The sequence below is a fragment of the Petromyzon marinus genome, unplaced genomic scaffold, assembly GCF_048934315.1.
Source record: "Petromyzon marinus isolate PM22_M1 ecotype Great Lakes invasive population unplaced genomic scaffold, UKy_Petmar_22M1.pri1.0 PM_G_Scaffold_11, whole genome shotgun sequence".
NCBI classification, from domain to species: Eukaryota; Metazoa; Chordata; class Hyperoartia; order Petromyzontiformes; family Petromyzontidae; genus Petromyzon; species Petromyzon marinus.
The window spans coordinates 983,632-1,005,639 of record NW_027422662.1 but is presented as its reverse complement, the minus strand read 5'-3'; the positions used below and the strand labels follow the sequence as shown (position 1 = coordinate 1,005,639).

At 45.9% G+C, this 22,008-nt stretch overlaps 1 protein-coding gene across 7 annotated transcripts; it reads left to right on the top strand.

Annotated features, from left to right (window-relative positions):
* The first annotated feature begins 689 nt into the window (after positions 1-689).
* Positions 690-17,123, top strand: LOC142908913 (heterogeneous nuclear ribonucleoprotein L-like). Of its 7 annotated transcripts, none has more exons than XM_076059566.1 (13): positions 692-1,056; positions 2,906-3,024; positions 5,253-5,490; positions 5,872-5,957; positions 6,089-6,185; positions 7,625-7,694; positions 10,936-11,022; positions 11,510-11,766; positions 12,122-12,243; positions 12,922-13,123; positions 13,735-13,792; positions 14,643-14,738; positions 15,195-17,123. In XM_076059566.1, exons 1-13 carry the CDS (start codon positions 805-807, stop codon positions 15,248-15,250), a joined length of 1,740 nt encoding a protein of 579 aa, XP_075915681.1. In that variant the 5' UTR covers positions 692-804; the 3' UTR covers positions 15,251-17,123. The 7 variants fall into 7 exon arrangements, with proteins under 7 accessions (XP_075915685.1, XP_075915681.1, XP_075915682.1 ...); XM_076059567.1 differs by having other exon boundaries at positions 693-1,026; XM_076059568.1 differs by lacking the exon at positions 2,906-3,024 and having other exon boundaries at positions 693-1,056; positions 5,275-5,490.
* Positions 17,124-22,008: the final 4,885 nt, after the last annotated feature.

The window sequence follows — 22,008 nt, the reverse complement described above, 5'->3', positions numbered from 1 at the left end:
TTGTTGTTATATTGTATTTTATCCATGATGACAGTGGCATTGACCTTGTCGGCTGAGAGGATGACAATGCCATCCCTCTTTTTTAATTTCTATAATAATCAGATTTGAATATTTATATTTATTTATTTTTATTTAAAAATAATCAAATTTGATTAGTAAAATTTGAAAGGAAATTTTATATATTTATTATTTATAATACTCAAATGTGAATATTTGTAAGTTTTATTTTTTATTATTTTAAAATATTAAAATTTTGTTATAAAGAAAGGCTAAATTATTAATTAAATATTCCTGCCTTGATTTATTATGTAAAAGTAATAGAAATTGGTCAATTATTTTATTATTTATTCATTATTATTTTAAAATAATCCAATTGTTATTTTAACTTATAATGTATATTTATTTATTATTTTAAAATAATCAAATTTTATTATTTTAATTTATACATTTTTATTTATTTAATCTTATTTTAAAAATAATCAAATTTGTTTTTTATGTACTTATTCTTATTTAAAAGCAATCAAATTTGGTTATAAAAAAATTCCGTTTTATTTATTTATTATGATTTTACAATAATCTAATTTGATTATTTTTATTGATCATTTATTATTATTTATTTAATATTATAAAAATTTAATCAAATTTAATTATGTAGTCCGAGTCCGACCTAGGGGGAGGCCCACGACTGCTTCAGATCTCCGTCGCCGGCCCCAGTCGGCCGAGAGAGGCGTCACGTGACGAGTGGCTGTGGGGTCACACCAAGCCGCGCGAACATCGCCAGAGGACACATCGATCCGAGAATCGATGTCACACGTTGGAATCGCCCCGCCGCCGCCCGCTGCTGCCGCTGACGCTCGGCGATCCGCGCAGGCGTCGATTTTTAGCGACAGGATCGCGAATCGATTCCCTCCGGCGCTCCACGCCATCACGACGATGTTGACCACCGCCGCCTCCGCCGCCCGGCACGCGGCCAAGCGCCTGGGAGTCAATGGCGAAGGCAACGACCGCGTCCAGGCGGGCGCGATGGTGAGCGTCAGTGACGAGCGACTTGACGAGGTGTTTTTATAACGAGAAGATGTTTATTTTACTCCTCCTCGCCCAGAGCCTCGTTGTGAGGCCTGGGCCAGAGGCTTCACTCAGGCGACGTGCCACCACCACCACCAGCCGTGTTTATATTATTTAACGTGATTGTTTAGCTTTGTAACTCGCAGATTCCAGTGCCGTTGCGAAGAGCTTCTCGTTGTTGGTGTTGGGGATGGACCACGCGGACCACAGCATCGCTAGGCTCTGCTTACGTTCAGTAAAACGCGTTTTGGTAAACGTGGATTTCGTGTTCGTTAACACTTTGGGCTATTTCCAGTGTAATTTTTTTATACGGCGTTTTCTCTTCTAAGGGTGGGTATTCTCTTTGCACTGAACTAAAATAATAAAAAAAAATATGAAACAATAAAAACATTACTCATTGTTTTTTTTCAGTAAAGTCACGTATGTAGAAATACAATAAAATTATATTGAAACAAAAAACAATCACGACGTTTCGATCACAACGCAAGCGATCTTCATCAGGTGTCAAGAACAAATCACGGAGGTAAATACAGCAAAAGATGAGAGACGAGAATTCAACAAACCTGAAACAACATTATGTGAAGCACATCCAGTCAGGCCAACAACACAGACACTTCCTGGCGGACCACGAATAAAAACATTGCCTACCAGGAGAAATTCGTTCATGAGGCTATCCACATATACAAGCACAGAGACAATTTCAACCGAGAAGATGGATTCTGGCTTAACAATCATTGGAAGGATTTGATAAACCGTTTCGGGTCTTAATTGTTCACGCTTACGGTGGCTTTCAGACCGCATCCATTATTTTCGTCTCCCCCCTCCTCTTTTCAGAACATAGATGGACTGGTCCATCTGAACAAACTCTCAAATCGCTCTCCGTGGTGCTGACGTTAAAAAAAATGCCACTTTTCAAATTTTCTTGCTGTGGTTTTCACACCTGATGATGATTGCTTCTTGTGTTGCAGTCAAAACGTCGTGAGAATTGTATTGTTTTATATTTTTATTATTTTATTGTTTCCCTTCTACGTGGTGACTTTTCCGGAAGAACCAAGAATATTAATCCCTGCAGTCACGAAAGCTTTAAATCAAAAGTTAAAATACTAATTAAGTTAAAATACCGATATGTTAAATGTCCCACGCGATAGCGTCGTGGGGTAGCTCTTCGACCCTCCCCAATGTGATTAAAAACTTTGCGGAATAAAACTTTACAGCGTCTACAAAAGCGCACCTGGCGGTGGGGGATGCGAGTTCCAGAGTTTGTAACTCGAGGGCCGTTTAGATTTAAAGTTAAACTCGCGAACGTTCTTAGCTATTACTGAAATGATGGCACTGAGCTATGGCCATTTTTTGCCAAACGGATGCATATTTAAAAAGCCCTTTAATGCAAGTGTCTGCATCTGCTCCGATATCACTTGCCAGCGATGTTAGCCTTGGCTTTATTTTGGTGATTTTGAAAAAGTTTTATGGTTTGGCCATGATTGTTTTGTTGTAGTACGGAGTTAGACTGATGGCTTTAATCTTAGTTGTCTTGTGGTTGTTGTTGTTTGACTTGCATCCCACTGGGATTTTTGCACACAGCGTTGGTGTACGGTGCTATTTCAAGGATTATTTTGCTGTTTTTTCCTGGATTTTTTGTTTGCACAGTCACACAAAGTCACTTTAAGATGTTTTTATTGTTCATGTTTTTGTTTGTTGCGGTTGCACCCGATTCAAGAGCCAAATGGCTCACAGGGCTATACCAAATAAATGAAACTGAAAACTGTCTTCTCGGTATAGGAGGAAACAACAGCTTTGCACAATAGTCGTGTTGAGTTTGCTTCCTTGCCGACGTGCACAGGACACGTTTGAGGACCCACACAAGCCCCCACCGTCGGCTGTGGTTCACGTGCGGGGACTCTCGGACACAGCCCTCGAGTCGGACCTCGTGGAGGCCGTGCGGTACTTTGGCCTAGTCAGGTGACCAGTCGGTGGTGACCGTTGCCCGCATGGGGAAGAAAGCTGTATTATTATTATTGTTGTTTACCGAAAACACCAAAGATTAATTCCTGCAGTCACGAAAGCTTTGAACCAAGTTTAAACCGCCTCTACGGGGAGGTATAAGGTCTGTATCTTTGTGTCTGTCTTTGTGTTGTCTTGTGTTGTCTCTGCTTGTGTATCTGCCTTTGTGTCTGTGCTTGGATTTGTTTCTCTGTGCTGTCTCTGCCTGTGTGTCGGTCTTGGTGCTTCCGAATGTTTGCTGCCGTGCTCCACTTTGCTCTATGCATACCTCATGCTAAAATGTCCCATTGTCTCTCAGCCTTGCCTTCTCATGCTAAAATGTCCCATTGTCTCTCAGCCTTGCCTTCTCATGCTAATATGTCCCATTGTCTCTCAGCCTTGCCTTCTCTGCCTATTTAAGGCGACTTCACTGTGTGCTTGTACCTGTGCTGGTCCGCTGTACTTGAATGTCTATGTGTGTGTGTGCCGTCTGTATCTTAAATTTCATACTTAACTTGCAATTTAGCAATCTTTGAAATAACGTAATCAACCAGGCTTTGCGTTAATTGTGTTTTGACCGACCGTCTGTGTTGCTTTATTTGGTTTCCAAATTCTGCTAAACTCTTGTCTGTTTGGTATGCTTCTCTCTCTATGTCCCCTATTGTGTCGGTGTTAGTTCCCCCCTACTTGGGTGTCTGTATATACATCTGGGGTTATGTGTTTCCCCTCTCTCTTAAATTTAGCTCTTCTGTACCTGATGATGGCTGCTTGTGTTGCAACCGAAACGTACGCTATTATGTAATTTTATTAATTCTTATTTATACGTGACTTTACCGAAAAAAAACAAAGATTATTGTTGTTATTATAGTTATTATTGTTATTGGTGTTGTTATTATTGTTATTATTGTTGTGGTGGTGGTGTTTGCGGACGTGGAGTGAACGTAGACCTTGGAAATTCGAGTATTACCGATTTTCGGTTCAATAACTCAAGAAATTGCATAACACAAAAATACTCGATGGTTCTTAAGCACGGGGTGGGAGATGCCCTTTCTGGGGGTGCAAGACGTGCCAGATTATTTTTTAACAAGGTAAATCCATCGAAACACATTGAGCACGGGCACGTACGCACCGCTACTTTGTTCCATCAAACCTCTAAATTAATAAACATTGTACGTTTTAAAAAAAATATTGAGAACCAAAGGGGGGGTGGCAAGGCTGCAGGTTAAAGCTCAAGAACCACTTACGTAAATAAAAAGTCGTGGCCGCGTGTGGCGGTGGACGAGAGGGCGCGGCGTTGCCCACGTCACGGCGTGATCGGCGACGCCGTGCGTGGCTTACTCGGGGCCTTGCCAGCCTGAAGTGACCAACCAAAAACCACTTCATCTTCTTTGGGGTTCTTTCGGTAAAGTCACCACCGCGTAGAATGAGAATAAAATAATAAATTAATAAAAATAACACGATAAAATTCTCACGACGTTTCGGGCCACAACACAAGTGGCCTTCATCAGGTGAAGGGACGAGACTGCCAAACTGAAATGGGACAGTCTCGTCCCTTCACCTGATGAAGGCGACTTGTGTTGTGGCCGAAACGTGAGAATTTTATTGTGTTTTTTTATTATTTTATTATTTTATTCTCATTCTACGTGACTATACCGAAAGAACCAAAGAAGATGAATGCTTGCAGTCACGAAAGCTTTAAATGGAAACAAAAACCGTTTGTTTTTCAATTTCCCCAAGTCACGAATTCCCTCCGAATTAAAGTGCCGCTGCTGCTTTTGTTGTGCCGTCTGACAAAAGCGGCACACGTTCAACTGTGATTAGTAACCGTGTTAAAAATTAATATCTCGTATTGAAATGGTGCACACACGTACCTTGTTTATGTACGTTTGAAGAGGCTTCGTTTGTCAGGTGATACATCGACAGAAGAAGACTACATTACCCTCAAGATGTATTTTAAATATAATTATATTCTTACAGTACATTCAATTCCAACGTACTACACTGCCAAACTGAAATGGGACGTGGCATCTAACCTGCATCAAACCAGTCTCCACTCCGTTGCATGCATTGAAACATTTCTTGAGATCAAATGAGGTGACTTGGAGCAGACCAACCTCGTGTTTAACATTAACAACAACAGGCATGCGTTTTAAAGTCGGCCACATCTTTGAATAACGGCACTCGTTTGAATCGCTCCCTCCGTGCAGCTACGTGGTGATGATACCCAAGACGCGGCAGGCGCTGGTGGAGTTTGAAGACCCGGAGAGCTCCCGCAGCTGCGTCGACTACTCGTCCAAGGGCTCCGTCTACGTGTGCGGGCAGCCGGCCTACTTTAACTTCTCTACCAGCCAGAAGCTTTGGCGCCCTGGCGTCCCGGGGGACAACGGCAACAGCAACCACATCCTGCTCTTCACCATTCTCAACCCCATCTACCCCATCACCACGGTGGGCATTGTTACACTTACAGCAGCTGGACATTAATGTGTGAATAGTTTGTCGGGTGTGCCACGCACACACGCGCATGTTTCATTTATACGAGTGAAATTATGTCCGTTTTGGATTACAGTGAATGGCTTTGCTAAGGAAATTACATTGATCCTTTGGTTCATTTGAGGCAATTGAAGTCGTGTTTTTTGTTTGTGCTTTGAAGTCTACCAATGGCATTGAATAAAAAACAATATATAGACCTAATGTTGATTTTGGAAAGCGTTGATGTCCTGTATGGCTCGATCTTAAAAATTCACTGGAAAAAAAGCTTTTCAAATTTACTTGGTAATGCGTGCAAAATCACCTCGCTGCGTTTGTGTGCTCCATGTGGTCCTGCAGGATGTGCTTTACAACATTTGCAAACCATTTGGGCCTCTGCAACGCATTGTTATCTTCAGGAAGAATGGCCTGCAGGCCTTTGTGGAATATCCTTTCAACGAGATGCATAACCGTAACGATATGTCTGCCATTCACGTAATTTTACGTGTTATTTTGGAGATGCTAAATGTATTGTTTTTAAAATGAAATGGTCGTGTTTTCCTTAATTTTTGGCCACGTTTGTTTCGGTTGAGAGCGCCGAGAGAGCGAACTCATCTCTGAATGGAGCGGACATCTATTCGGGCTGCTGTACCCTTATAGTGGACTATGCAAGGGCAAGTACAACCGATACTTTGTACATTCACAAGTGTGTGCACCACAACCTGGGTTTTTTCACCCGCAGACCAAAGATTTCATTTAATATTATGAATTGACCACTTTGGTGAGCAAATAATGCTGAATACACACAGCAATTCATTGCTAGATGAGGGCTTCTGCACTCGATGCCTGTTGTGGGGGTTATTTGACTTGTGTGCGGGGTAAAGGAGTGTAGCATATATTGTGGCAGCATAGAAATACAATGCACCCAATGGATTTTACAGCTGCCCACCACACAGCCCCACAACCTACAACAACCCATTGTGCATGACGGGCATCCTTGCCGTTGTCTAAAGTCAAACTTTTCCCAATTGATATTACCGTGTGAGGGTGGTTCTCATCTGAGCCAGTGCCCTGAGCCAGTTAATGGAAAATTCGCATCCAGTGGGAAGGGTAGAGTTGGTTTTTAATTCGATTTTATTTGGTGACGGGTGATTAACATTCAGCCATAGGCTGCTTTGCGAGACCTGCAGAGTACCTGAGGGGAGATGTTACATTGTTAGCAGGAAATAAAATTACAGAACAGTAATAACGAATGCATCATTTTCATAACGGGGTTATGGCACTTCAACATTTTTGAGGTATACGATCAAGGCTAACGCTTTACAGTACACGAGGAACACTGCGAATAAATAATACCGAGTTAGGCAGAGCATGCCAAACTTATGTGCGATTAAACAAGTTTGGAATTTAAATAGGCCACCGAGGGATAGCGATTTTTATCTGCAAACACGAAGGGAGCTTGTTCCAACGAAGAGGGATAATCAACACGTGATCTTAAAAAAAAAACTGGTGGCAGAAGGCCACTGTTTTCCCACAACTCCGATAAGCACGCTTTTGCTACGTACGGTGCGAAAGTTTAGCTTATCGTTGACTTGCTACGTGTGGCAGCTCTTATTCATTCATCTCCCAGGAGGTTAAGGGTTGCGTTAAGTACCTCGGCTTTACCGCAAGTTGCGTGCCGTAATTGTCTCGGGGGTAATGACCGCTTAATAATTATTATGCTTGTAAATTTTAAATGGTTCTAAAGTTTCGATTTAAAGCTTTCGTGACTGCAAGGATTCATCTTCTTTGGTTCTTTCGGTAAAGTCACCACGTAGAATGAAAATAAAATAATAAAATAAAACAATAAAATTATCACGACGTTTCGGCCACAACACAAGGTCGGGACGACAGGTTTGTTCCTTTCACCTGAAGAAGGCCACTTGTGTTGTGGCCGAAACGTCGTGAGAATTTTATTGTTTTATTTTATTATTTTATCCTCATTCTACGTGGTGACTTTACCGAAAGAACCAAAGAAGGTTCTAAAGTTATATAATTTTTTCCCAGCATCTATGCCCTATATGCTGGCCACGAATAATGTTTATCTTTTCCCCCTGCTGTGTCCTCTTTACAGGCGACACGTCTGAATGTGTTTAAAAATGACTCTGAGACCTGGGACTTCACCAACCCTGGCCTCAAGCAAGGTAAGACCAATATTGAGCATATCAGAGCCGCGCTCTCTCGACAGCTGGTGGTGGTGAGCCCTCGGGTGTGTGGGGGGGGGGGTGACGTTTTTAACGCAAGGGCTGGGGGGTGTGCACGGCGTGATGAAACAGGCATTGACTTTCTGTACGCGGCCGGCTTTGCCGTGTTATACTTGAAGATCAGTGGCCAAGTAGAGGGGGAAGTTTGGAGCGTTCTCAAGAGGATAATGCAGCTTCTGCACTTGAGATTTTGGTTGCAGAAAAATGTCACACCTGCAGACACTTGGTTGTCTTGAAGCACATTGGTGTACTGTTTACAATCTACAGAACTTGGTCGTTGTCACAGGAAGTTATTTGAAACGCCATTCCCCTCTTTTGTATCAATCATGCAATCACTGCAATTGTGTAGAGCTGGTCAAGGTTATTTTCGTTTATACCTATCTTCTCCATATATATAAAAGGCAAAGTTGTGAATATGTGTGTCTGTTCAAAATGTTTAGCGTACTTCCCGACATGCAACAAACTGGAAATTTGCCATGTGGGTACTTTCCAGACTGTACACCGTGCAAACATTACACAAATACACTTTTGTTTTTTGGGGGGGGGGGAGCTCGATAATGCATTTATTTTTTGCACGGCAAGTGAGCTGTGACGTCAAATCTGTCACGTGACCCGTAGTGTAGCGGTTAGCGCTACGCTGCGCTACGAACCCGGCGACCCAAGTTCGATTCCCGCTCACCGCCACCACCGGTGACGATTATTTTAACCGGTCCTGGGCCTCCCCTAGGTCGACTCAGCCTCAAACGAGTAACTGCTGTGGTGTGTGAACATCGCCACTGGGGAGACAAAGGCGGCCGGGCGTGGTGGATCCAAGTCCCGGGCGAAGCCGGGTAGTAACAGCTAGCGCAACATATAACTAAATAATCTTTGTGTTTTTTTAGCCCATGCTAAGCTTGCGTAGTTTACTCTGGGCAGATTGGTTTTAAACTCGTGCCCGTGTACTTTGTTTTTTCTAGTTTACCCTTCAGAACAATTTGGCAGTATAAGTGAATGTTGTGAAGAACAGGATTCACAAGGAGGCATGTGGCTGCTGGAGTGTTCAATAATCCATTGGATTAATTTTTTTGTTACCATTAAAGCTGTTGCCCTGGTACTGGACATGCGATAGATATTGCCATTAAGTTGGTGGCGTTTTAGATTTTGATCAGCTTTGAAGATTTTCCCAACGTCAAGTGCATGTGGCCCATAGGCGGGTACTCGGTTGTTCGGGGTGTATCAAGGCTGGGCATTTTTACACTACAGTGTAAAACCTTGCATTGCGAGCATAATTCGTTCCGGGAACGTGTTTGTAATCCAAAGCGCTCGTACATCAAAGCACTCGTCTATCAGTTGTGTGATCACGTGACTCACGGCAGTACAAAGTGTGTCTACACGTACACTGCTCGTATTGCAAGACCTCGCTCGTTTATCAAGTTAATATTTATTTTCAATTTTAGCTCGTCTTGCAAAACACTTGCAGACCAAGTTACTCGCAATCCAAGGTTTTACTTTTATATTTAGATTTACCAGGGTGTGTGTCTGTTGGATCAGAAGTAGGTGCCAACTTTCACTGGCATATTTGAGGTGGACATTGCACGTTGCGTTTTTATATTTTGTAGGGTTGAGAAACCTTGACTGCATTATGTGGTGTCTGGATACTAAGCGGAGAAGCTTAGAGGATGTCAGAAAAGCCGATATTTACGATTGAAAATATCACTTATTATAAAGTAACCCTTTTAATTTGGTACGATTGAGCCTGAACAGGAAAATGGTATCTTTGTCCCGAGTACATTGTGTGTACGCACAGATATTAGTTTCCGAAGAGGTAAGTCTCGCCACTTTATCAAGGGAGCTTCAGGGACACGGTGCGGTTTGATTTAATCGCCAAATGTCCGTAAACGCTTCGAAGAGTATTTTCCTCACTCCCAACATCAACGCTACAAGGAGCATCTGCGAGCATTGCCGCACACAAGCACACGAGGCAATTTGCAAGCAACACACGAGCAATCAAGCGCCCGGCAGCCAACAGCCACCGACGTGAACGGCGACGACACGAACGGCGACATTGGCGACATCCTCGTCGGCACTTGGGAGGCACCGGGGACCAAGCAACCAACACGCCGCCACCGCTGTGACACGCACGGCCGACCCGCGCCCCCCACGCCTGCAGCGCCACGTCACGGAACACTTGGCGCAGCACGCCGCGTCCGCTGCACCGCAACCGCCACGTGCCGCTTGGCAGAGGCCATCGGATAACCCGCGTCCAGCCGCAGGCACCGGGGGACACGGCGCTGACAGACCGGCAAAGCACCGGAACCGCCGCGAAGAAGCCGGGAGCGACGAAAGCCCGCATTCACCGCGAACGGGACTTGGAAATAAGCCGAACGGAACGCGTGCCGATGCGTTTGGGGCTTAAAATCGCTCCGTTGGTGAGAATTTACCTCCACGCTCGTACGTTTAGACTGCCTTGCTAAAGTTTTGTTTGCAAACGAGGATTTTGACATTGCAGATGCCAGACACAACGCATTTCGCATCGGTTTATAAGCGGCGATCTTTTTCATTTTAAAGGTTCGTAAGGCCCCGTCGCCCACTTCAAGCGTCCCAATTTTAAGCCCCAAACCAAAAAGGGTCGCCGGAGAGCGAGAGGTGCGGTGGCACGGACAACGCGGGGGGGTGCATTTGTGCCAAGCGTGACTGCTGTTGGCGCAGGAAAGAAGGCGCCGGCCTTTCTGTTGCATCCTCCTCGCGATGGGTCGTCAGCCGCCGCCCGACTCTGGGCAACTTTGTGTTCCCGTCGAAGCGTAGACTGGGTAAGAAATGAGCGGGCATCGCAGGCGGCAACCACGGACACTCGCTGACGCCGCACCTCGGAACAATTTGTCGCGTGCATCTGTACACCTCCAATAAATTTTGTTTTTTCTTCTTCTTGCGATGAGCGTTTCTTTACGCGCTGTATTTTGTATGGTGCTCGTTATTTATGTTGCGCCGTGTGAAATCTGCATTTTAAAAAATACCGCCAATTGTTTTTATCGACAGACGCAGCGCGCCCCCGTGTGGAGTGTGCCCGGAATTTCTTAATGTGTTGGTCATGTGAATGTTCTGGGTGCAGAATGCATTTTTTGGATTGTCCTTATTTTGTGCAGCAATGAGCGCTTATGTTTCCCGTGGGTGAATTTGGTGATCGTTTTTTTGTTGTTTTCAGAGGACAATGCAATGATGCCAGCGAAGCAAACGTCTCTCCTTGGCGACCATCCCAAAGCACACGCTTGCGGTGGTGGTGACTGTGGAGGTAATCCCCTTGTTGCGAATGCTATAATTTCGGTTTCCTTCAGCTTGCTGTCAGATTGAAAGAACCTGCTGCCTGTTGAGAACATTTCTTATTTGGAATTAGTGTTAAGGTGCATCCTAAAAACCTTTTTTTGCAATTAACAATTGCAACGTATGAGTTGCTTTGTGTTTTAAGAGACGATATTTCCAATAGCTATCAGATGTATTGGGTATTTAAAACAAGCTATGCTGAATAAGAGCTCTAGCTTGGTGGCCCTCAACCTAAAATAAAAACTAGTTTAGTCTATTCCCTAGGCAACTGAGTCTTCTGGACCAATGTTTTCCAGTGTCTCCAAGGAGTAGAGTGGTGATTCCTGGGTTACCTGACCTTATAGGAAAGGGCACACGTGTGTAAGATGATGGTTGTCATAAATCTGTTTTTCAGAGAAGTTTAGAGAGTTTCAGCTAGTTCACGATGCGTTTCCCCCTCTTGTGTGTTTGCGTCACAGGCCACCAGCAGCCACCACCACCGGGCGTCGACTACGGATCTGGCGGCGACGGCATGGGCGGTGGGGGAGGAATGGGCATGGGAGTAGGCATGGGCAACCAGGTTGGGCCCCAGGGTGGTACCCAGGGCCAGCACGTGCAGGCCATGATGAACCAGCAGGCCGACAACAAGGTCCTCATTGTGTACGACTTGGACGCCGAACGCTTCAACTGCGACCGCGTGTTTAACATCCTCTGCCTCTTCGGCGACGTGGAGAAGGTGCCTTCGCTGGGTGTTGCGCGCACCTGCTTTGAAATGAGTCCCCGTTTTTTTTCTTCCAAAGGTTCAACCGCGGTGCAATGCGTACGCACGCGTGTGGTGCACGTCGTGCGCTGATCGTGTTATATAAAGTGGGAGATTCACACGACCAAATTTGTTCACCGATTGACAACATACACATTTGGTAATTTTCTTTACAAAAATGTACCCAATGCGAAGTGTTCTTTGTGCATGTTTTCTAATGGCCCCTCGGCCAACACTTCACATTTCAACAATGCGTTACAACGAAACTTGTAGATATTTTCGTGCAAGATTGCGCGATGCTGAACCATCTTACGGGTTGTTATTTTTGTAGGTTAAGTTCCTGAAGAGCAAGCCGGGAGCCGCCATGGTCGAGATGGGAGATCAGTACGCCGTGCACAGGGCGGTTTTTCACCTCAATATGTCTCAGATCTTTGGAAATAAAATCAACCTCTGGTGAGCCTTTTTGTCCCCGTGTTAAATTGGTAAATGTAACTCGTCATATCCTGTTAATGTAATTGGATACTGCTTTCCATTTAGAGAAGACAACTTTAGTAAATATTTAGTGCAAGTGACTAAATTTTAGGACGGTGAAAAAGAGAGCTGATGAATACCGTGAACGAAACACTCGTCACAGCTCACGAGGACCCCGGTGACTTGCTTTCCAGAGCCTTTATTGAAGTGGCGAACATGAAATTTGGATTCTAGATTTGAAGCTTTACGGGGAGGGCCTTTATTGAAATAGCGAACGTGAAATTTGGATTCTAGATTTGAAGCTCTACGGGGAGGGCTTTCACCTATCTGTTAGAGCTTTCAACAGACAACGGGACAAGAAGTCAAAGCTCATCGAGACGCTGACCTTCCTCAAAAGATGCCGCGACAACAAGCTTAAAGGACGCGACCTGGGCTTGCTGTCTTCACTCCAACGCTGTCCTCTGGACAGTCCGGTCCCTTCACCTGATGAAGGCCACTTGTGTTGTGGCCGAAACGTCGTGATTTTTTGTTATTTTATTTTTTACCCACGTGACTTTACCGAATCGAACCAAAGAGCACGTGAAATTTGGAACGTGATAAAATAAAAACTAAAAACAGTTTCTTCGCGCTATTCCCTCCCTTCCGCCCTCGTCTCGGCAGCGTGTCGAGGCAGCGGTCGATTGTGCCGGGCCAGGCGTTCGAGCTGCCGGACGGCACCGACAGCTACAGGGACTACGCAGGTTCTCACAACCACCGCTACGCCAACAGCGAGAAGGCGGCGAAGAACCGCAACCAGCGTCCCACCGCGGTGCTGCACTTCTTCAACGCGCCCACGGACATCACGGCCGAGATGTTCGCGCAGGTCCGTGCCCCCGCCGCCCCTTCAGCCTGCTGCCAGCAGCACAGAAGGGGAGCGCGTTCGGTTTCTTTAAAAGTTTTCCCAGGTGAAGCTTTTATAAATATTCAAGTCCAAAGTTTGCACGTGAAACAATCGTGGGTTTTTAAGATGAGCCTATTGATGTTGTGGAGTTTGTGGTGGCCAATGACACGTTTCCTGTGACGGGACAAATGTAAAATGGTGTAATGTAGTTTCCTTTCAGCGGTTAAAACATAAGATGTATAAATAATGCAGTCGATGTTCCAAAGGGACTTTTTTGTTACAGACTAGACAACACCTCGCGTTAATTTGTCCTGTTTAATACATTACGATTCATATTCATTCGTATTCGAAAGGTTTACATTTCAGTCTTTGGACATTGTTTCTGCAAATGGTTGCATTCCCCCTGAGTCTATGCTTGGTGTTCACAATAATCTGAGCACTTTAAAAGACTGCTCCAAAGCTGGCGAATGTAAATTTAAAAATGGACAACGGGATTTGTGCCTGCAATTAAAATGACATCTCCCGAATGCTTTACCGGTGCACGTTAACTGTTACCAACTATAACGTGAACGCCGCCCGTTCTGTCCCCGCAGCTGTGCGACGAAATGTCGATTGCGAAGCCCCGCTCTTTCAAAGTGTTTTCTGGAAAAAGTAAGTCCCGCAAAGTATGTTTATTATTTATCTTACGTGTCATGGCACAGAATAAATCGTGTACTGTATTCTCCATGCAATCGTCGCTTGATTTACAGCACGACACCAGATGATCTGCAACGTGTGCTATGAGGCCATGCTCAAGAAACCCTGTGAGAAATTCTCTCCCGAGAGCAATCCTTGCTATTCACTCGCGCCCAAGCTGACTGAAGCGTGTTAGCGTAGCCAAGGCATCGGACTGAAGCCTTCCTGCTGCAGAAATTCACCGACGACTGACACCATCCTTTAAACACGGCAAAGGGTTTCATATTCTTGGTTCTTTAGGTAAAGTCACGTAGAAGGGAAACAACAAAATAATAAATATATACAAACACAGACAATTTCAACCGAGAAGATGGATTCTGGCTTAGCAATCATTGGAAGGATTTGATAAACCATTTTGGGTCTTAATTGATTGTTCACGCTTACGGTGGCTTTCAGACCGCATCCATTATTTTCGTCTCCCCCCTCCTCTTTTCAGAACATAGATGGACTCGTCCATCTGAACAACTGCCAAATCGCTCTCCGTGGTGCTAACGTTAAAAATAACCGCCACTTTTTTCAAATTTTCTTGCTGTGGTTTTCACACCTGATGATGATTGCTTGTGTTGCAGTCGAAACGTCGTGAGAATTTTATTGTTTTATATTTTTATTATTTTATTGTTTCCCTTCTACGTGGTGGTGACTTTACCGAAAGAACCAAGAATATGAATCCCTGCAGTCACGAAAGCTTTAAATCAAAATGGTGAAGGGTGTCGCGTTTTACACGACCCAAATGACTCCATGAGCAACGGTCCGTCCACGTGTCCAGCCGATAGGAGCGTGTCCGGCCTGACGGAGTGGGAGACCAAGAACGATGCCATGGAGGCTCTGGCGTGCATTAACCATCACCCCCTGAAGAACGCAAGTAAGTTGTGGGGTGTTGGCCATTTGTGTTGGTGCGATGACATTGAAGCGGTGCTGCATTATCGGCAAATCTTTGGTCGCACGCTCTGTTGAGCACCTAATGTTCAGATTTGGGGGGGGGCGCTTGTTATTACCATAGCACCATCTGTGTACACTGGCTGCCTAGCAGCCTTGGGTGAAATTGCAGGAAGTGAAAGCAGTTGTAGATTGTTGTATTATATATTAACAGGTTGTTATTTATGGGCGATTTGGATTTCGTTGTTGTTTGCATATACAGAATGGAATTGAAAGTTGACATAGCCAAGCACTTTCACTTATCACAACTCAACGTTATCTTAGCTCCCTGAACGAGTTTGTCGACATCGACAAAGACCCTCCTAAGAATCGCTTCATTGTTTTAAGTTTTTGTGTGCTCCAGTGAAGATGTCATGTGGCTCCCCTGTTTTTATTTTCTCAGATGTTCCATACTTCTACACCCTCAAACTGTGCTTCTCCACTGCCCAGCCTTCATAGAAGACAACTCAACATGTTTCATGCCGTATTGAACGTCGGTGTCAACATCATTGTCACTTTGTGTATTATTTGTGAATGTCCCATCACTCTTGTTGAAAGTTAACCGTGGGTATAGGTCGAAAGTGCAATTTGACGCGTTTACATTTTAGTTGTCATTTTTTGGAGGATTAATTTAGATTTCTATATTGACTGCACCGAAAGATTTTAAAGGTCGCAGTGGAAATGAAGAATGTTGAAATTAAAATAATTATGGTTAGTCTCCTTAACCTGCCGAGTTTGTCTGCCGTGTGCATTGCCATTTTGTCCATGAGCCCCAAACCAGATTTCACTTGGCAGTCCTCGGGTGCCGTAACTTTAGCGGCTCCAATTAATTTACAATTTGGGGGGGTTCTCAACTTGCTCATAGCCAAAGTTTTTGCTCCCACCACGAGTGATGCTCCTTTCTTGCTGTAGCCCATGGCACTAATATTGCCCATTTAATTTCATAACGGAGAGCTCTGAAATAAATGCCAAAGAGACCCTTTTGGGGGGGGGCTGGTAAAAATATACCCCGACTCATTGACAATCCCATTGAAAAACATGGGTTGGCATTCTGTACAGTGCGTGTATTTAGCAGGTTAATACGCTTGCAAATATAAACCCCAAGAGAAAATAGAACAGTGTTTGAAAATAAAAGCATGGAGAGATGCATGTTTGACATCGAACTGGAATCGATTGAACATGAGCTTGGAGACATGAAGGAAGTTGGGCATAGGGTAGGTGAGTGACTGAGTGAATGAGTGACTGAGTGTGTGGGTGGCTAGGTGAGTGACTGAGTGTGTGGGTGGGTGGCTAGGTGAGTGACGGAGTGAATGAGTGACTGAGTGTGTGGGTGGCTAGGTGAGTGACTGAGTGAATGAGTGACTGTGTGGGTGGCTAGGTGAGTGACTGCATGAATGAGTGACTGTGTGGGTGGCTAGGTGAGTGACTGTGGGTGGCTAGGTGAGTGACTAAGTGTGTGGGTGGCTAGGTGAGTGACTGAATGAGTGATTGAGTGTGTGGGTGGCTAGGTGAGTGACTGAGTGTGTGGGTGGCTAGGTGAGTGACTGAGTGTGTGGGTGGCTAGGTTAGTGTGTGAATGAGTGTGTGGGTAGCTAGGTGAGTGAATGAGTGACTGTGTGGGTGGCTAGGTGAGTGAGTGACTGAGTGTGTGGGTGGCTATGTGAGTGAATGAGTGACAGTGTCTGGGTGGCTAGGTGAGTGTGTGTGTGGGTGGCTAGGTGAGTGACTGTGTGGGTGGCTAGGTGAGCAACTGTGTGTGTGGGTGGCTAGGTGAGTGAGTGAGTGTGTGGGTGTCTAGGTGAGTGAGTGAATGAGTGACTAAGTGTGTGGGTGGCTAGGTGAGTGAGTGACTGAGTGTGTGGGTGGCTAGGTGAGTAACTGTGTGTCTGTGTGGGTGGCTAGGTGAGTGAGTGACTGAGTGTGTGGGTGGCTAGGTGAGTGACTGTGTGTGTGTGGGTGGCTAGGTGAGTGAGTGACTGAGTGTGTGGATGGCTAGGTGAGTGACTGTGTGTGTGTGTGGGTGGCTAGGTGAGTGAGTGACTGAGTGTGTGGGTGGCTAGGTGAGTGACTGTGGGTCTGTGTGGGTGACTTATCAGGGACGGGTCCCGTGTGGCCAGTGGTCGAGACCTGTACCTTGGCTGGGTCAGGTCAGACTAGCCTCCCCAAGGACCCCCTTAGCCGGAGGACCCCGAGACCCTAGCCCAGGAATAGGGCGAGTTAGACCGAAGCCGTACCTCCTCAGCTAGCAGTCGGTGAAGGGGCCGTTACCCCTTCAAGTAGAAGGCTGTATTGTATTGTTAAGCACCTTTGTAATAAATAAGCGTTGCCTCTACCGATTCGTCTCTACGCCGTCTTAAAGAACCCATTACACATGTACAGGCATAGCTCTTACGTCTTTAACCATTGAACTTGTTTTAACTATATATAAAATGCTCTAAACATTTATCATGTGCACAGTATTGTAATATAGGCGGGTACTGATACCCCAATGAAGTAGTGCTCATATTTGGTCAGAGGAAAACCAATGCTCATTCGGTAATGCATCTCCATTGGAAGCATGTTATGATGACCTCCTACAGCGCTGTTTCACGAAGTGTTCCGTTTATAAAGAACGCATCCTGAGCGCCATAACAGACTCACATAAAACTGAAGGCCGCCTGGGATCAAACTTACAAAATAAGCGGATGAGAGCAGGTTGGTGTGCTTTTGGAAAATGTAACTTGATAATGAAACGCAAGACCCAATCTAGATGTGACTCACTTGCAGCACTCCACTGCCCCTACTCCACACCCCCTCCACTCTCTCCTCCCTGGCTCCTCCCCCCTCTCTTACCTACATAGCCTCTTGTCACGGCAGCCCTTTTGCCCACTTCACCAATTGTTTTCTTGCTGTGGTTGTCCCACCTGACGGCGGACGCTTGTTGTGCTGCGCCCGAAACGTCGCGGATTTAATTTATTTTATACCTACCACGTGACTTTACCTAAAGAACCAAAGAGCAAGGCCCAATGTTTAGAGCGTTAAAGGGTATGTAAAGCAAGGCCAAAGGCACGTAGAGGCACAACCATAAGATAACATAACACATTCTCCCGCGGAGGGAGCTGGTAGTAGGAACATTGGGCTGCTCGGTCAATGGCCAGGGTCAACGGCGGCACCATCACGTGGTGTATTCCGTAAATATGCTCGACATCAGCTTTTGTGAGGACTGCTGTATCCCAACACGTACCAGGGTGAACTTTAACAACAATAAGCCCTGGTTCTCAGCAAAGCTCAGAAGGTTGAGGTTGGAGAAGGAGGAAGTGTTTAGGAGTGGGGATAGAGACAGATTCAAGGAGTCGATGAACAGGTTTAGCAAAGCGGTGAGAGAGGCTAAACGACTACTCAGAGAGACTAAAACACCAGTTCTCTACTAACGACGCTGCTTCTGTCTGGAGAGGGCTCAGGCAGATCACCAACTACAAACCCAGAACCCCCCACACCACTAACGACTCCCGCCTAGCCAACGACCTGAACGAGTTCTACGTTAGATTTGAAAGACAATTGGACTATCCTGAACCACCCCTTCCCACCCGAGAGGCCCCACCCATACTACAGAGACGATTCTCTCCTTTCAGGAGGGAGAAGTTAATAGACTTTTCAAGAGGCAGAATCCACGCAAAGCAGCCGGGTCGGATCTGTCTCTCCAGCGACCCTCAGACACTGCGCTGACCAGCTGTCTCCAGTGTTCACCAACATCTTTAACACCTCCCTGGAGACATGCCATGTACCAGCCTGTCTCAAGTCCTCCACCATCATCCCTGTGCCCAAAAAGCTAAGGCCAACAGGACTAAATGATTACAGACCGGTCGCCCTTACATCTGTGGTAATGAAGTCTTTTGAGCGCCTGGTCCTGGCACACCTCAAAGCCATCACAGACCCTCTCCTGGACCCCCTTCAGTTCGCCTACAGAGCCAACAGGTCTGTGGACGACGCAGTTAACATGGCCCTCCACTTCACCCTACAGCATCTGGACGCCCCAGCATCCTACGCCAGGATCCTGTTTGTGGACTTCAGCTCTGCCTTCAACACCATCATCCCTGCCCTGCTTCAGGACAAGCTCTTCCAGCTGAACTTGCCCTACACCACCTGTAAATGGATCACAGACTTCCTGTCTGACAGGAAGCAGTGCGTTAAGCTGGGAACACAAATCTCTGACTCCAGGTCCATCAGCACCGGAACTCCTCAGGGCTGCGTCCTTTCCCCACTGCTTTTCTCCCTGTATACCAACAGCTGCACCTCCAATCATCTGTCCGTCAAACTCTTGAAGTTTGCGGACGACACCACCCTCATTGGGCTGATCTCTGGTGGGGATGAGTCTGACTATAGGTGGGAAGCTGACAACCTGGTGACCTGGTGTAGCCAGAACAATTTAGAGCTAAATGCTCTAAAGACAGTTGAGATGGTTGTGGACTTCAGGAAGAATACAGCCCCCCTCACCCCCATCACCCTGTTAGACTCCCCAGTCAAAATTGTAGAGTCCTTCCGCTTCCTGGGCACTATTCTCTCCCGGGACCTCAAGTGGGAACTGAACATCAGCTCCCTCACCAAGAGAGCTCAACAGAGGATGTACTTTCTACGGCAGCTGAAGAAATTTAACCTGCCAAAGACAATGATGGTGCAATTCTATACAGCGATCATTGAATCCATCCTCACCTCCTCCATAACCGTCTGGTACGCTGCTGCCACTGCCAAGGACAAGAGCAGACTGCAGCGTATCATCCACACTGCTGAGAAGGTAATTGCCTGCAATCTACCAACCCTCGAGGACCTGCACACGACAAGGACCATGAGGCGAGCGAGGAAGATTATGGCCGATTCCTCCCACCCTGGACACTCTCTGTTTTAGCTACTCCCCTCCGGCAGAAGGCATTCGGTCCATCAGGACCAAAACCTCACGCCATAAAAACAGTTTCTTCCCATCTGCTGCTGGCCTGATTCTGTGAGGGCGGGCATGAGCCGGCGTGAGTAGGTTACACGTTGAGTTTTATAAGGGCACCACGGGGTGACCAGCCCCTCCCCACCCAGCCCCACCCATCCCCACTCAGCCCCACCCTCCCCTCCCTCCCCTCCCCACCCCGCCACACCCACCCCACTCAGCCCCTCCACTGCCCACCCCACCCAGCCCCACCCTCCCCTCCCCACCCTCCCCTCCCCACCCAGCCCCTCCCCACCCTCCCCTCTCCACCCAGCCCCACCCCTCCCATTTTTGGATGCACGACGGTCTGACACAACAATAATCCCCTGTGGGCTGGTGGTGTAATAACCAGGAGGTTCCTACCAGTATCAACTTTATAACCAAGTGTAAGCCCAGAGTCTCGATGTATTTTATTTCAGTGAGCCCTGGGTCAACACTCATGAAACATCACGAAAGCACAGCAAGTACAAAGCAATTTTAAAAGCGGTTGCAGTAACAGCTAAGCATAAATTAGAATACATTTCACAACATTTTACAATTAACATTGCCGAAAAGGTCTAACTAAAATCTGAAAACTCATACTATCTATGCAACAAATCTGAAAAGCGCTCAAATTTATAACATCCAATTATGGAATTAATAGCTTATTAAAAACCAATAAAATCGTAAGGTTGGGGGTTGATGGAGGAGCGGATAGCATCGCACACCTGAGACACCTACAGTGGGGGGAGGGGGGGGGGCGAAAGGGCAATTTTACAAGCAATAATGGAGGGAAATGTTTTCAATTCCTCATATGATCGTGTTTTGTTTTCGTGGAACTGAACACATTTAAAGGAACATTTTGCATCGGTTTGAAACATTCAGGCTGGCCTGCCTCCAATCCACCCTGCTGTGTTGTGAGGAACTCACATGTTCTTGAAAGATCTGGACAAATTCACACCAGTGACTTCCTCAATGAGGCTAGACTGTGTGTTAGCTGGGTCACATAGCCCACATGCCCAGCCACCGCATGCCCAATCAGTTTCTGTCTAGCCAGATAGAAGGGACTGAATGGTCATGGTACAAGCTACAGAACACAGGGGCTGCTGTGGTACAGGAGAATATAAAGCTGATTGGACTTGCCAAGGATTGGTACCAGCGTTGTCAAGATCGGCCTCTGTGGAGGAGGCTCATGAAGGATGCTACTGGGCAGTTGGAGGCAGTCGCTCTGCAAGCATCAACGTAGGGTGGAGGAGCGACGCTCAAGAGTGGAGCAGTGGGCGGCTAAAACACACAAGTTGGCACAGTGGGGCTCACAGGCCGTGTATCTGCCATTTACCTCTGTCAGTTAACCCACAATGATCTGGGCCTGTCCAATGACCTCTTGCCTTCGAAACGGGCACCATTGATTCAAAGGCGCAAGCTATTTGGTGACATTACCACCAGTTAGTGGCGGAGCGGTGAATGGCGGCTGTTGTTGTTTTTTTTCTTCCGATTTTTTATTTGATAATTTATGTACTTTCTTTGTTGCTTACTCTTTTGTCAACCTTGGACTCGGGGGATCGATTTTGAATAATGAGACTATCCTGGTCCCTTGAGTTCTCACCTCGTTAAACATTTATTTGAACTAAACTTGAGGGAAACACACATTGTCACGGTAAGTAAATGCGCAACCGGTGGGCTGTAAGTCAAATGCTCTTGGAGTGTCCCACTGAGTGTTTTTTTGTTGTTAAATAGCTGGAGATAAGAGATAAAGCGAGATTGCAGCCAAGCTCCCCCAAGACAGAGATAACGTGCGTGATGTCACGTGGCCTAATAGCCAACGTGAGGAATCCTGCCGTATGGTGAAAGAGTTGTGTCTAGCTCAGACGTGGGCCATGTACGGCCCAACGGGCTTTTTAATCCGGCCCGCCGAACTTGTCCAAATATTATTATTATATTAAATTTTCCTTCTCCTGTAATGCCCCCATTTTCCCACTAGATGGCGCACTTTGACCGCGAGTTACGACACGTTTTTGTATTTCATAATCTTAGCTCTTTCGGTAAAGTCACGTTGAAGGGAAACAATAAAATAATGAAATATATTTCAAAATAAGTAAATTACTGCAAACCGACGCACCTGATGACGACCGTTTGTGTTATGGTCGAAACGTCGTGATAATTTTTATTGTTTTATATATATTTTATTATTTTATTGTTTCCCTTCAACGTGACTTTACCGAAAGAGCTAAGAATATGAATTACTGCAGTCACGAAAGCTTTAAATCAAAATTTATGTTTTTGTATT

Coding starts and splice junctions, on each gene's coding strand:
- LOC142908913 (XM_076059566.1), top strand. CDS start 805: ATGTCACACGTTGGAATCGCCCCGCCGCCGCCCGCTGCTGCCGCTGAC. Junction 3,025..5,252: donor CGGTACTTTGGCCTAGTCAG/GTGACCAGTCGG, acceptor CCCTCCGTGCAG/CTACGTGGTGATGATACCCA. Junction 12,244..12,921: donor GGAAATAAAATCAACCTCTG/GTGAGCCTTTTT, acceptor TCGTCTCGGCAG/CGTGTCGAGGCAGCGGTCGA.